This window comes from Fistularia commersonii, chromosome 1, assembly GCF_037954325.1.
Source record: "Fistularia commersonii isolate RoL2024-O1a breed Wild chromosome 1, RoL_Fcom_v1.0, whole genome shotgun sequence".
Taxonomy (NCBI): domain Eukaryota; kingdom Metazoa; phylum Chordata; class Actinopteri; order Syngnathiformes; family Fistulariidae; genus Fistularia; species Fistularia commersonii.
Genome location: NC_141284.1, coordinates 29,278,687 through 29,294,501, shown reverse-complemented (window position 1 = coordinate 29,294,501; position 15,815 = coordinate 29,278,687). Strand labels below are relative to the sequence as shown.

The window sequence follows — 15,815 nt, the reverse complement described above, 5'->3', positions numbered from 1 at the left end:
GTGGACTTCTGCTGTCAATCATTTACTCCAAAGTCCTGAGGAAGCAGGAACCTGATATTGTATAAAGTTGTGTTATTAACTAACTGTAACACAGCCTCTGCACAACATGTCATTTTGTCAACTTCTGACACCGACGCTCAGAAGGTTTGACATTTAGCGTCTGATTTTAGCGTCAGTCTCCTCCCGCAATGTATTTCAAGTATAAAGAACATCAGACGAGATGAAAAGAAATCCTCGTTTCCCTTATCGAGTTTCGATTTATTTTTTTTGCAAGGTTTTTATACAGCCATGTTTTAACATTGTATTAATGAATGAGAGATCATAGATCAGAATACTGAGCATTTACGCATGTATCTTGTTATCAAATGACACCTGCCTCATGATTCTATTCTCATACCGACTTCAGAAAATAAAAGTTCATATCTGTAATTCAACACTGTTATTATTTGAGGTACAAAAGTCCGATTGATGACCAACCAAGAGAAAAACATGATTTTCTTGCTTTTTTGCCACTTTCTTTCCTTCCACATGAATCTTCGAAGGACAATGAAAACCAAGTCCAAAAACGGGACTCTTTGCAACCTGCTGGCATGACATAATGACTGGAGCAAGTTAAATCAAACTGATTTTTGCATGTTTTTAATCATTTCTGTACAGATGTACATTTTGAAACCACATCATTTAGTCTCTAGATGCAGATACGTTACTTGCCCAAGTGAAGCACATTCATCGACGCCCACCGGTAGAAGGATATGTGATGTTCTTCGCGGTTCAGGGAGAAGGCAAATGCGTTTCTATCAACCTGTCAAGGCACTGATCCGGGGCGTTCGCTCGGTGCGGTCCGTGCTTGTGCAAGAAGAGAAGGAGGCGCCCGAGGACCACCGAGTCGCTCCGAGTTTGAAAGTGTGCTGTCGTGACTTTGATCGCTGAGTTCTGAGCTTCCTGGACGTGATGCGACGGGCGCGGGGTCGTCGCCGGGACTGAAACCCGACGCGACAGTCGCGCCGCTTTCCTTATGTTTGACTGTTCCTCCTGATTCGGAGCTGCCCGCTGAGTCCGGCGTCCCGACCCGGCGGTTTTCTCCCACCGAAGGTAAGGGGGAGGAGGCGCTGTCGATGACTCCGTTACAGTCAGGTCTGCGCTGCTCGCTCTCCTCCCCCAGGGAGTTTAAAGTGTGGCAGCTCCGGCCCTCTCCCTCTGAGGAGCCGTCCAGCGGGCCAACAGAGCCCTCATGGTCTCCTCTGGAGCTACAGCCCGGCCCCTGGACGGCGTCTCCGTCTTCATCCGACTGGCTTCCGTCAGCAGCCCCCCCGGCTCCCTCCTCGGCGTCCTGTGTGTCCTCAGTTTGGGGTACCCCGTCACCCCGCGTCCCACCGGGCGCCCCGTCGTTTGCCCCGTCGTTTGCCCCGTCGTTTGCCCCGTCGTTCGCGCCCTCTCGTCCTTCCCGTGCAGCCCGATCAGGTCGGGGTTCCCTCTGAGGCGGCGGTGGCGGATCCTCCCCTGCGTCCGGGCCCGGGCTCTGGGGCGAGGGCTGGACCCTTTGGTGGCACATGGGACACGTCTCCTGAACGTAGAGCCACTTGCGGAGACAGTTGCCGTGGAAGAAGTGGCCGCAGTGGGTGATGACTGCGGATGTCATCTCCTGGAAACAGACACATGTTGTATCAGACGTACCAAAGACGCAGCTTCCAGAACCTCTGCGATGCCGCTTCGGCCGAGGAACACTCAAGTAATGATAAACGGGTTCTCTAAAGCTCTCTGACCAAACTTCTTGACGTTGCCGCCAGCATTCCAACATATAATAAGAGTCATTTATCCTTTATTGATCCCTGTGGGTAAATTGCTTCTCTGCAATGAAGCCATCATGGATGCACCAGGAGCAGCGGCTGCAGGGCAGCAGCAGGGCTTCAGCGTGTTGCTCTGCAACACTCGGACACACTGGGAATCCAACCGGGAATGTTCGGTTCCAAAAACAATCGCTCGACCTCCTGCGCCGCCACGCCGCCCCCAAATATCCGCCCAAATATCTCACCACCTGCTGCGACACGTGCCATCGGCTCAGTCCAAACATCAGATTTGACCAAAGTTTTACCGTGGTAAAAATACTTTGACTAAAGTGCTACAGTTGGTTTCGAAGAGGACAAAATGTGGAATTTTCACCCATCTCTTATCGCATTTTTCTTTTACATTTCAGTTTTACATTTTCTCAAAAATTCAAGTCACGTAGCATTAAGGTAGTCATTCCGTTTATGGCTGTTGTGGAATTAACACGTAACTTTACATCCCCAAGCTCTGCTTGTGATCCATATAGTTGGAAAACCATGTGCTCCTGAACATCCTGATCATTTGTTTCCAGCAAATCACTCAGATCTACTCCACTTGTCAAGTTTTTGGGACAATTTGGGATTTCTGGAAAAGTCAGCCGCCATTTTTAAGCCTCTGAATAAAAGTGATGCTAATAAAAAGGGGGGTTGTTGCCATGATGTGCCAGATTGTATTCAACCCGGGCAGTAAATCATCTGTTCCATGGAGGTGAAAAACGGCAGCCCTGCTCGCCGACGCACCGTCGGTCGATGTGGTCATTGCGACGGAGGCCGACTCGGCAGCGCTGATGAACCCGATGTGACGCGGCTGCAGGAACCACCAACAGGAAGGGAGAGGATTCAGAGAAGGAACAGAAGGCACAGCTAACGGACAAAGGCAGAGCCAAACTGGAAAAACTGGCCGAACGGGGATTTTAAGCGCTGAAACGCAGGGCTGGATGTCACCGGCTCACAGACGTCAACATCAGGAACATCGCAACGCAGCATTCTTTCCACTCAAGGGCCTTGTCATGGGTTTGAAAAGTGATTTTTTCCTTTCATATAAAGTTGGAACTAACATCTTTAATCACAAGCTATTGTCACTTGTAAATGTAGGATGTTAAAAGAACGCTTTGACCGTTCCTTGTTCTCTGGATTTAAATCTAATGTCCTTTTTGTTTCGTGTTTTTTTGCAGTTCCTATTTGATTCCTGGGAACCACCAGGAGTCCCAGAGTGTTCGGCAAGTTGTTACATAAATACATTTTTCCATGAGCAGACGTTTTCCTCAGCAAGTCTTGCAGGTTTGGTTTCTTCCGGCATGACAACAAAGTAGTGAAAATGCCCATAATAATTTGCGAGCGTAGAAGCTGCAGAAGGGCGGTGCGTGCCCCGATCAACACGGTGGAGACGGCGGGGTTTTGTTTCGGGGCCAGACCATAATTTGGTCACAAAAAGGCCTCCCGCACTTCAGTTTCTGTATCATATATTAATATATATGCATCATATGTTGTTTCATCCTCCGCCGAGGAGTGAAACTTAAACACGTTAACATACGGGCACATATCAAACTTTGGAAAAAAAATCTTGGAAAAACCTTATTTGCCCTGGAATTGGTAAATAGAGACCTTTTTTAAAAAGTCATCAACGGGAAATGATCAGTAAACAAAAAGAAATTCCCCAGTAAATCATGAGGATCTTACCTACAACCACTCTGGAAACTGCGAAGGCAATAACTGACAATATACCTTGAAAAATCATCAAGATACTCCTTATAAATTAGGAACAAGCGTTTCTGACGTTCTGATTTTGTGAGGGTTGTTTTTTTTTTTTTTTTTCCCCAGAACTTCCCCCGGCCATCTGACCTATCTTACTGACAGCGTGTCCTCGGGTCACGGGACGCACCTGGAAACAGATGGCGCAGACGTCGTTGTGCTGCCGCAGCTGCTGATCCGAGGCCCTGGGCAGGGACTTGATCTTCTTGGCCGCTTCTTGCCTGAGCAGGAAGCTCCTCCAGCCGGACTGAGCCCTGAGCCAGACGTTGAAGTACGAGTGGATGATAATGACGGAGGCGCCCATCCAGCTCCACTCTCCGAACAGCGACTCCCAGGTGCCGTAGGCGACCACGCACAGCGCCACCACGAACTCCAGCACCCTGCTGACGGCGTTGACCCAGTAGATGACCTCGTCCAGGCTGTCGATGGGGTCGCGACACAGCAGCTCCACCATGAAGAGCGAGTAGATCAGCATGGTGCCCGTAACCTGGACGCACAGCCGCCCGTTTAGCACTTGATTTAAGCATCCCGAACCTCAAGGGTGACCGACCAACCGTCACCCCTAGAGATAATGGATTAAGCCAAAAGTTAAAGTTAAAGCACAGGCCGTCAGCAATGTATGAGGGTAAAAATGGTGCTGACTTTGAGTTCAAACCAGAAGTAACTAAGTATTCCGAGTAAAACGGATTCAAAGTATTTTGGCTATTTTTGTGTCATTAGTAGTTTTAGGAGTGCAAATATTTCAGACTTAAATCTATAAACGTCACTAAGGAAATATTATCAGCAAATGATAGAATTCGACCCGAACGCGGTATCATCAGAATCCACCCGTCTGATATGAGGAAGATGTCCGGCAGGCGTGACGTTTTGTCTGGCAACGATAAACGGGAGGAAGTCAAAGGCCACGCTGAAACCTCATTCAGCACATTTCTGTTGACGCGTCAAACTGGAAAGACTGGGATTGGTAGACGACCGGGTTTCAGTGAAAAGCCGAGGATACCGATCAAACACGGTAAGACCTGATATCCCTGACTCCCAACGAGGGACCGAGGTAATGGTATGTTGTGACAGACCCTTTTAAAATGATGTGAAAGTGACATTCGAAATGTAGCCGAACCAAATGAGAGAAACTGTCAAATGTCAAAACTGGACTGAAAACCAAAAGCGTGTAAATTGAACATCGGACGTCACAAGCCTTCATCAAGCGCCGACCGCCGACTCTGACATCAGGGACATCGAGACGTTCGGAAACATTTCCTCCCAAAGGGGAGCGGAAAAAATGATTTGGTCCTGTTGCCAAGGCTAGAAAAGCGCTTGTGTTATTTTGAAGAGGAAAGGAGGCCCGGCGTGGGCGTTTCCTCCTACCTGGAGGGAGGTCAGCACGCAGCTCGACACCAGGATGAGCAGCCAGAAGTCCATGTGGAAGAACTGAGAGATCTTATAGGCCATGAAAAGAGGGAAGGCCAGCAGCAGGAGACACATGCTGATGCCGCGGAAGTGTTTCCACAGACTCCTGGAGGCAAATAAATAATAGCGCTTAAAACACCGGAGGCCTTTTCTTCTTTTCTCGGGGGTCAAAAAGCAGGGTTTCCACTTTATATTTGGAGTGGGCTTGCCAGGACTTTATCAACAACACTCCGGCTGATTTATGTCCCTCCTACCGGTAAAATGTTCCCCTTCTCTCTCAAGTTAAAAGTTACTCCTTCATCGTTTTCAGATTTTTCTTTGTTTAGGTTTTTTCAACTCTCCGCTGCCTTAAGTAAGTCAGCTCTTTTCAAGCTCTTCATAAGCTTTCGAGGGAGTGACAGACAACACCAACAACAACAACACGGATGTTACCTGTTGCGGGAAGCGCCCAGTGCCAGAATGACAGGATCTGTGATCTCTATCATGGACTGCAGAGTGGAGGTGACCACGATGAACAGGATGATGCTGAGGAGGAAGGTCCGCTGAAGGGCCTGCATGTCCAGCAGTCCCGTCTGGAGGGCGAGGAGCAGCAGGGTGACGCCCTCGGTCACGCCTCTGCTCCCCGAGGCCACAGCATGGAGAGCAGGAGGAATGAGTTACAACGACGGAACCACGCTTCCACGTCAGGCAATCCAAGAAATGATGTTCTCTGACGATCTGGACCAAAGCTCACATCGGCCTTTTGAAGCGTGACGCGTTACTACATTATAATGACCTCGCCTTTTCAACTCATTAAATGGATAATGAGAAATACTTTATACAGAACTGACAGGAGGCAAGCCTCTTAAGCCTCCTGTTCTTTCTTGGAAAAAACAACAACTAGTTAAACTTTGAAAACTTCTTTTATCCGAGATCCATCAAGTTATGGTTGCAAATCTCTGAGAAGAAAACAGTGCATATTTCTCGAACTGGTCAATATAAGGTAAGAATGCACATGTTAAACTCTTCTATTGTAATGTTTATATATCTTGTTTTTGACGTTGATCGGTACGAGTAAGTTGAAAGGAAAGTGTTGATCTGGAGAGAATTCAAAGGATGGCTGAGGCAGCTGATCCTCTCAGCGCTGGGCTTTAGCACCGTCCTGTGGTCACAGGGGCGACTGCAGCTCAGCGGGGAAGGCTGGAGGGTCAATCCGTTTTACGGAAGCAATGAAGGGGCGCTTTCATATTTTGCTTACTCATGTCGTACTGTTGCACGGGCGTCAAACACTTGCTCTGGGTTGTAAATACCAGCTCCGTACGGTAAATGTTTTTATCACATTGAATCATGCAGGAATCTGACTGGGAAACAACCAGTGTGAAGAGATTGTAAATGGTATGATGGTATGATACCGTTGGGGCAACTTCACCTGTGCATGACGTTCTCATTCTGCACCGCGGCGTATCCTCCAAGGTAGAACTTGCATAGGTTGAGCAGCCCGAGAGCCAGGTAGGAAACCACGAAGGTCAGACCCAGGAGAGAGTAAGGTGTGGCGCAGCATTCGGAGACACTGCGGAACACACACGGCCAGCTCGGGGTCAAAAGGTCAAAGGGAGGTGGGGTGGCGGGGTAGACGGAGGGGCCGGCAGAGCGCCCGCACCTCGTGAGCAGGAAGAACATGATTCCCTGATGCACTGTAGAGGCGCCGCCGGACATGGCGTCCGAGCACAGATGGACGGTGAACAGGACGAACCAGAAGACGCTGAAGAGCACGGGGACCGCAAACTGGTTCCATAGGGAGATCCCCACGGCCAGCAGTCTGTACAGCTCCATCACCTGCGGGACAGGAAGCAGACGGGACCAACGTACGCCTTTACCCAAAGCCTGTGTCTTCTCAAAAATGGGTTTTTAATTCCGCGCGGATTCGGTCCTTTAACCCACGGAAGTGTTTGTTGATTTAGTGAAACCCAGGACATCCACAGGTAAAAATTGGTTGGACAAAAGATAAATGTGTTTGTAAATCTGTGAAAACTTGACAATCTGGAAATTTGCAGGGTACAAGCATGACAAAACAGAGAAAATGATGTGTGGATAAATAGAAACATTGATTAAAAAAGCAGAAAATCACCTCAAATGTGCAAGCAATTACCTTTGTATTACCTTTGTAACAACAAAGAGATGATTAAAAAAAAATGGGATTTCTAGTCAATGTTAAAGGACCAAAAAGTTTTTTTTTAAAACGACCTAGATTTTGTTCCAAAAAAAAAAAGAAAGGCTCCCGAGAAATATCACAAAATTAAGACAAACATGAGAATCTCCCCGCCGAGGAGACGGCGTCGCACCTCCAGCTGCAGCAGCTCCGAGTAGGCGGCCCTGGCGAGGCGATACGGCACGAAGAGATTGGAGAGGAGGAAGGCTGCGATCCCGGCTCCCGTCAGCCCCATGGAGAAGGTGTTGACCGTGACCAACGTCGGCGGAGGAACGGCACAGAGCCGGGCCAGGAGAGGAAGCATGTGAGCGGAGAAGAGCCACACCTTTCTGGTCTTCATCAGGAAGGCACACAGCGTGCTGAGGATGATCTGGCCTGGGAGGAAAGCAAGTGTCCAAGTCGATCATCGACTTTCAGAAGTTTAGACAAACTAAAGGAGGAGGCGCGCACACCTCCTCATCTTTGTTTTTACGGATGATGGGAAATGATGTGTCGCAGTTTACTTCAGTTGTCACATTATTTCAGACCAAAATCTGGTGTTAATCTAAAGTGATGGCTTCGGATCACGTGTTGGAAAGCCTGATTTTCAACGTCATTTTCAAAATCCTCGATACATAAAAGACAACACTCGTCACCGGATTCCTAAGAACGGTGCTTCCCGGTTTTGATTCCCGTGCAGGTTTTAATACTTTTGTAAAAAGATTTCAAAAGCCTACACTGAACAACCAAATCGATCATTTCAGTGTGTTTTTTCATTCTGACTGAGAGAAACTGAGAAAAGATCGAAGCGCGTCTCCTGGAGAATTGGGAAATCTGAAACCTCGGCTGAAAAGGCCACGCGGCGCAGATGACAGATGACAATTTGCCCTTTGCGAAACTCACTTGTCAATGCGGAGAAAAATCTGTTGAAAGCCAGAGCATCAAGGTACGCCGCCCTTTCGTAGCCGTACTGCAGCTCCTCGCGGACATAGTCTCTGGGAAGAGGCAGGAGAGGGAGGCGGGTCAGATGTGTCATGTAACAGAAGGTTCCCTCTGGACAGTTGGAGAACATATTGATGATATTTAGGGAAAACATTGTAAAGTACAAAGATTGTTGATATTCTTGACGCAAGTTATTTCCCGACAATGCTGCTGGTTGGTCAATAACACAGAGGGAAAAGGTATCGCCTCTCCGACACAGGAGGGTTTGGGAGGCTCTTTTCTCACATTTCCTCCTCTTTCAGTGAACTTCATTTCACAGGAAAATTAGGATTTCACGTTTGCTTATTTTTCCACTCCTCTTCCATAAAGTCACTGAAGCTGAGTGCCCAAACCCCTTACAGATATCAAACTAACATTTTGTTTGATCATTTGATCGAACTTTTAATTCACCTGACATTTTTCTATATCTTTTTTCCCTTAATTTTCCACTCTGTGTTTTAAGACAAAAAAAAAAAAAAACACACAAAAATTCCAAGGGAATCAAAGTTTCTATTATTTCCCCGTTAAACTGTCTGAGTTTGTTAAACTTCAAGTCATTAAACCTGTGTTATTATCAAAAATGATTGCTATTATTAAAAATATCATCAGTTAGTAATGATAACAGTATAAGGTGTATCAGTACAAATGGGTGGTAGCAGGAGTCGTGGTTACAATATGAGTAGCTGTCACAGCATCAGTGGCAAAGTCCGTATTAGTTGCAGTCGTCGTCGTCGTTGTATCCACGGCAGTAGCGGGTGTGGTTGCGTTATTCGTACTAGTTGGTTGAAGTAGCAGTTCCTATAGTACTAGTCACAGTATTGGTCGTGGAAGATTTATGAGTCGTGGTAGCAGAAAGAGTGTTATCAGCAGGTGGCAGCATCTCACTTGGAGATCTGGTGGCCCATGTAGAGCAGCAGGGCTGCCAGGATGTGGAGGTAGAGCGTCACAATGTGTCTCAGTGGCAGAACCAGCACCACGGCGTTTAGCAGGTGACCTGGAAGGAAAACAGGCCCGTTGGCGACTGGCTGCTCTCCGAGGCTTTGAGGAAAATCATCGGACAACGGTCAGACAACTGCCCTCCTCTCACACCGGCTAACTTCATGTCCAATACACGATCCCATTTAAAATGTACCGCACTACTGTGTTGTGCAATCTGAATCACGTTATTGACACTTCATATTCATACTGCATCTGATGAACTCTCAGCTCGAGCGTGAAAACCCCACTTTAAATACATGCTCGCACAGGTACTTACCGATGTAGTACATGTTCCAGATGACATACTTGTATTTGAAGAGCATGTCCTCATTTTTGGCCTTGAGGTGATCCGTTAACCCTTCAATGTCGCATTTGTAGAGCAGGTCCAGCACCAGGATGCTCGGCACCCTCAGCGCCACGTTGGCCAGCTCTTCCAGACGGGGCATCGTCGAACCGGACTTGGTTTGTGCAGAAAGAGCTGAGGGTTTCGGTCGTCACATGGTGTTTCCTGGCAGTTTCGACGCATCACCTGTGAGACAAACAGGCACTCAGGTCTCGCATCCATGAACAGTTAGCAACCTATATGGCATGGAAGGTATAAAAATGTTGTAATAGGGACCATCTTTCAGTAAAATTCCCTTGCTTTCTGTCTAAGTCGGCCAAGAGACACACACACGAAAAACAAACACAATATATGACCTTTGAACCCATTTTTACTATCATCTATAATTCTGTTGTTAATCTGGTGAGTTATTTTGTATGTCGCAGCATACGCCATGGAAAATGAACGCTTTTTAACATGGGCTTCTGAATATCATGTTAATCTCATTCAAAGTCATCCAGTCCTGAGCGGTTCTGATTTCAAGAACCCATGGGAGAGCAGTGACATACCTTCAAACTCATCAAGAAAGGATCTGAAAATTGGAACAAAATGTAAAAGAAATAAAATGTACGGTGAAAAGTCATCACAGACATTTTTGCAAGAAACTGAGCGTGAAAGCTGCAAAAAAGAAAACGCAAAACAGCAAGAAATGCCACATGACATAGAAAATGTCCAAGAAGTTGGGTTGGTGCTTCTAGAGAACACTCGCTTTTCTGCAACACCCCTTCAGAAATGAAGCCACTTCTCCCTGTTAAGTTGTCAGCGGCGTAAAGGCTTCAAAAGCACAATTTACCGCCGAGGGACATTGAAAAACGAAGTCCTAAATGTGTCAAAACGTTGAAGAAGCGATTGTTCCAACGGAAGCTCACCTCCCGAGCAGCGACGCACGGCGCAGCCGAACAGCCATATGCTAGCTCGTAGCAGCTGGCTAGCTTTCACCGCGGATACAAACATGTTTTCATGGCTTTGCGAGAAATTTATTTCCCATTCCTGAATCCTTGCGTTTCGCAAATACTTATTCGTGGACGTCACGTTGAAATTGGGAGTAAGACATCCATGATTTCTGCCGATAAGGCGATTGAGAGTCGAGGCATCAGAGGCAATGTTATGATTCCAGCCGCCTGCGTGGCTACTTCCGGTGTATACGTCACGATCAAATGGACCAATTAGGTCGCGGAAGCACTGGTCGAAAAATAGAAGCATTATTATTATTATTGTCACTACTATTATTATCATTGTTATTGCTTCTTTTTCTTTTTCTTTTTCTTTTTCTTTTTCTTTTTCTTTTTCTTTTTCTTTTTCTTTTTCTTTTTCTTTTTCTTCTTCTTTGGTCTTTCCCCTTCAGATGTCGCCACAGGGAATCCACTTTTCCATCTCACCCTGATCTCTGAATCCTCCTCTCTCACACCAACTACCTTCATATCCTTATTACTGTTATTGCTATCAGATAATAATCACAAATTGGGTAGAATTGTATAGCATATGCTTTTTTCCACATTGGTTGAAGACCTCCAAAAACTTCAAGTTGTACTATTTTCTTTGACACTTTTTTTTTGTGTGAGATTTTGAGTTAGTTTTCCAAACGTCAGTGTATTTTGCCTCTCTTGATTGTTCAAAAAAAACAAAGATGTCGTGCTAAGAAGCAAAACCTGCAAGTATTAATCTGTGAATCACAAAATACGTCAAGACATTTAGCCCGCAAGAAATCAGATAAATAGGAGCGAGATTTTAGCATTTTAATTGAGAATGCATATAATTTTGAAAATACAGCAAGTAGTCAATAAGTATGTCCAAGCAATAGGTGGTAACTAGCCTGTTTGGAACTAAATGAGAAAAAGACCTGTTATTTCAGTTGGAAATATATGTTTGGGACAGTCATACTCTGAATAGGAATCTTGAAATCTGAATGACAGTCAGTTAAACAGTTAAGTAGATCTAGAGCTCACAAGACAAGTATGACTTAAATAAGACATTTCTAGGCAACATCTACTACTCCTGCCGTGTTCTGATCTGAGACTTAAACTATAGGTGTGATAAATAGTCCATGATTATTCAGATTTAGTGATTTCTCATTTGACATTTACTCAGTTACATTCTGCTTTATCAAACAGGAGACAGTGTTTTATTTCAGTCCATGAAAAGGCATCGAGAGGATCAGGTTGACAGTTGGAGGGTCACCAGGAAATGCTTCTGATACACTTTCTGAGCAGATTTATAATTTCCTATCACCCTCCAATTAGTTTTGTGAAGAAAAAAATAACAGATAATACTCACAGAATCTGTTGGATTAGACTTTTTGTCAGTTGATACTTTCTGCAGCTGAGAGATGGACTGATATGAAAGAAATGCACTTCCTGTGTTGCTGGGTGAGCAGCTGCTTGACTCACTTCATCTCAAACTGCTTTTTGTGCATCATATTCTTCATGCTGGGTTCCATGGTGCTGTCCTCTATCAAAATACAGTAAATTTCAAACCCAAATCAAAGTTGGATTAGATCTGGTAAGAGCTGAGACTGGGCTCTAGACTCAGAGGGCAGGGGCCAACCCATGAGAGCAAGAACTGAATCATTACAATATCTTTTCTTTAAAATCACCGTTTAAGGGAAGCCTCTATTAGTGCAACAAAGAAAAATCACTCCATAAGATTAAACTTAAACGAGCCATCCAAACTGTACAGCCACCCACCATCCATCCATCCATCTTCTACCACTCATCCTTATCTGGGGCGCGGTGGTACAGGGGACCAGCACTACTGCTTCAAGTCCAAGTCTAAAGGAAAGAACCTCAATTTTATCCTTTTAATCACTGAGATATTAGCATGTGGAAATTTTTTTTTCTCAAAAACCAAACTTTACCCCTCTTAAAAGCCCCACCAACAGTCATAAACTCTAAATACCTCAAAGGCCAAAGTCTCAAAACAGTTTTTGTGATCAAACCTAAGATTTGATATATATAGAATTGCGTTATCACGACGCGTCCCAGCACCACCGCAACAAAACACACGTCTGTAGACGACAGATAAAGTGACGCGGGAATGAGGACGGGAGCGTTCATTTCCTCATCCCAGTCACATCTGGGGTGTGAGCACCTAAGATATGTTGGGGGCCAACTGCTCCGATGCCTACATTCACCATGGTTATTCACCATGTATAAAAATAAGCATCATTTCAAAACCCTCAAAACGGAAGAAAATTCCATAATATTAAATCAAATGAACACGAAAGCGGTTGCACAATTTTGGATGTATCACATTTTGATGCCCTACATTTCATTTTTCACTGCCGTCACTTCAACAATGTTCAATCACTTAAATGCACTCCTTCAATAGTCTTTTAGTAGTAGTTTTATTAAACATGTAAAAATGATGTAAAGCGCGAGATGTATTAGTATTGAGAAAGTAGGTTGCTATGATGTGAAATGCAAAACCCACTTTAAAAAATAAGTCTTCTGCCTCTAACCCATGCAGCCGATGAGGATCCAGTGTAGCGTTCTAGTTGTTCTCACACAAAACTTGTGAGATTGTAGAGTTTTCGAAGCAATAAGTGACAATAATGCACGTGTTGGAGCCGGGCTGTAATTGTTTAAACCATAATCCCTTTTGGAAAGGCTGCAAACCTCAATGCCCACATATGCATAAATGTCTATCGGCATTCATTATTTTTTGCTTTTTCTTGTTTGTATAGTTCCCTCTATAAAGGTTTGGGATGTATTTGGAGATTGAGGTATATTTACGGAAAACTGTAGCACCTTGTTGACTCCTTGTGTGTCTTCCCTGCCTCGTGGTCTTTCCCCCCCAAAACTATCTGTCAGGGGGTGCGAGATGCCTTATTGTACATCCAGTGAAGGGAAGGAAACTCGGGATTAAAATGTAGCCTAATCCCCCATCAGTGTCTGGAAAGTGAAATCTCAAGGGTTTGTGTTTTTAAAAAAAGTGGTCAGTGGTGTGTGTTCAGTATTATACACACAAGGAAAGTTCTTTAAGCCGGTGATACCTTGGCACCACCATCAGGGCAAACTGTCAAGGTGCAGAGTAGCAACCCGGTCCTGTTAGCCTGCTGATACTGCCAATACCCCAAAGTTACATTTGACCCCGCTGAACTGGAGGGGAGACGCTGGCTTGTTTTTATAACTGCAAAAACCAATGCGTCTGTGCCGCTGTCAGCCAAATATCAAGCGTTGCAGTTATTCACATTATTTAACAATCCTAGAAATTGTACGGAATTGTCCCCAAATTCCAAATTATATGTATAGAATATGTTTACATACATTTTACATTTCATTATTTAATAGTTCATAAACTATATGATCATCTGATAGATAGATAGATAGATAGATAGATAGATAGATAGATAGATAGATAGATAGATAGATAGATAGATATACAATAAACGACAAACAAAAACGCTTGAGAATTACAATTGAAAGAGAAGTTGTCCGTCCAGAAGAAAAGCCCTGCAGATATTGTATAATGCTTAGATGCAATCTGTTATTAAACATTTGGCAGGAAATGGCTGTGTATTTTTTTTTAACTTTATATCTGACTAAATCCCAGGCAGGCGAAGGAGGATATGATTCACGGGATCACTCCGAGTTTTAGAAAACAGAGAGGATCCAGCCGGAGGGGAGAGTCGACCGCTGATATCGTGTCAAACTGAAAATTCCCCGTTTGTAAAAGAAAGAAAAGCATGGAAATGAAATCCTTCCTTCCAAACACACCTGTTGGAGATTATCTGGAAGAAACAGTGTCAACTCCTCTCAGCTGAAATGCAGGAATGTTTGAAATGGATTCCACTTCCTGAATGCCAAGAAGGATCCAAGTCACAAAGGAAAAAGATAACATTGTGTGTTTATAGATATTTTTGGGTTCGAGGGAGGTCCACTGCAGGCTCCAAAAAAAGCATAAAAAGCATCTGAAAGGTTGCAGGGAGAACGTTGAGGTTACAGAGAGTCCAGATAATGGACTCATTCCTGATCCTGTCCATCCTTGTCACATCAACAAGTTACCGCCATTCTGCACATTATTCTTAAAAACATATCAGCACAGATCCTCTCCATTCCTCAGGCATCTTCTCACTCTCTAAGATCCTGTTGAATAATCTAGTCAGAAAATCTACCGCTGCCTCTCCTAGACACTTCCACACCTCCACAGGTATATCATCATCAGGACCAACTGCTTTTCCACTCTTCATCCTCTTCAGTTCCTTCCTCACTTCACTTTTACTAATCTCTGCAACTTTGTGGTCTACAATAGTTGCCTCTTTCATTTTCCACATTCATCAGCTCTTCAAAGTACTCTTTCCATCTTCCCATCACTCTTCAAGCATCTGTCAATACATTTCCCTCTCTGTCGTTAATCACCCGGACCTGTTTGTACCTCCTTTCCATCTTTATCTCTCTGTTTCACCAACCTGTATAGATCATTCTCACCCTCCTTACTATCCAACCGAGCATACAAGTCTGCAATTTCCTTCGGGATTAATAAAGTTGTTCTTATGCTACGCTCTTTGTTTTGCCTTTGCTACCTCTATCTTTACCTTTCGCCGCATCTCGCTGAACTCCTGTCTGTTCTTTTCAGTCCTCTCAGTATCTTCTTTGCTAACCTCTTTCTCTGTTTACACTCCTGCACTTCCTCATTCCACCACCAAATCTCCTTATCTACTTTCCTTCCAGCTGAAGTACTCTCCTACCTGCCTATCTGATCACACTAGCTGTTGTTGTCCAATCATCTGGAAGCTCTCCCTGACCACCCAGAGCCTTTCTCAACTCCTCCCTTTTCAGCTTCCACCATTTTGTGCTCTGCTCCTCCTTTGTCCTCTTGATCTTCCTTGACACCAGAGTCATCCTACAAACCAGCATGCTATGGTGTCTGGCTACACTCTCACCTACCTCTGCTTTGCATTCACCCATCTCCTTCAGATTACATTGTCTATACAAGATGTGGACGATGTGTGTGCTCCTACCTGGGTTCTTATCAGACTTGAGGTAGGAGCTACATTTCTGCCATTTTTGGTCAAAACAAATGAACTACAGCAGTTTCCATCCTTGTTACAACATCTAAGTGTCTCGCTTCCTTTCCACCTGGTCTCCTGGACACAGAGTATGTCCTCCTTCCTTCTCTGCATCATGTCGACCAACCAACTTTTCCCGTCGTCGTCCAAATACCCAAAAGTCTTTCCTTCCTCTGCTCTCTGGAGCAGCCTTGTTTCCACCGCCACCCTTTAGGTCATCGGCACCGGCGGCGGTCGTGGTTTAGCCGGGCCTCCGCCGAGCCGGGACGAGAGCCATAGGTCCGATTCTCATATTTGGTTTTGCCGCAAGATTTACGC

At 45.1% G+C, this 15,815-nt stretch overlaps 1 protein-coding gene and 1 long non-coding RNA gene across 7 annotated transcripts; one reads left to right on the top strand and one right to left on the bottom strand.

Moving 5' to 3' along the window:
- Nucleotides 1-231: 231 nt before the first annotated feature.
- Nucleotides 232-15,087, bottom strand: LOC147238131 (RING finger protein 145). Of its 5 annotated transcripts, XM_086159469.1 has the most exons (12): nucleotides 10,360-10,616; nucleotides 10,000-10,022; nucleotides 9,386-9,637; nucleotides 9,016-9,124; nucleotides 8,053-8,144; nucleotides 7,304-7,545; nucleotides 6,622-6,797; nucleotides 6,391-6,531; nucleotides 5,415-5,597; nucleotides 4,941-5,088; nucleotides 3,706-4,062; nucleotides 232-1,642 (listed from the first exon to the last, which is right to left on the bottom strand). In XM_086159469.1, exons 3-12 carry the CDS (start codon nucleotides 9,552-9,554, stop codon nucleotides 806-808), a joined length of 2,454 nt encoding a protein of 817 aa, XP_086015595.1. In that variant the 5' UTR covers nucleotides 9,555-9,637; nucleotides 10,000-10,022; nucleotides 10,360-10,616; the 3' UTR covers nucleotides 232-805. The 5 variants fall into 5 exon arrangements, with proteins under 5 accessions (XP_086015595.1, XP_086015605.1, XP_086015612.1 ...); XM_086159479.1 differs by lacking the exons at nucleotides 10,000-10,022; nucleotides 10,360-10,616 and adding an exon at nucleotides 15,024-15,087; XM_086159486.1 differs by lacking the exons at nucleotides 10,000-10,022; nucleotides 10,360-10,616 and adding an exon at nucleotides 14,206-14,280.
- LOC147238132 (uncharacterized) lies at nucleotides 1,965-3,847 on the top strand. Of its 2 annotated transcripts, none has more exons than XR_015107106.1 (3): nucleotides 1,965-2,846; nucleotides 2,999-3,043; nucleotides 3,645-3,847. It is a non-coding gene; the product is annotated as an uncharacterized LOC147238132 (long non-coding RNA). The 2 variants fall into 2 exon arrangements; XR_015107104.1 differs by having other exon boundaries at nucleotides 2,999-3,104.
- Nucleotides 15,088-15,815: the final 728 nt, after the last annotated feature.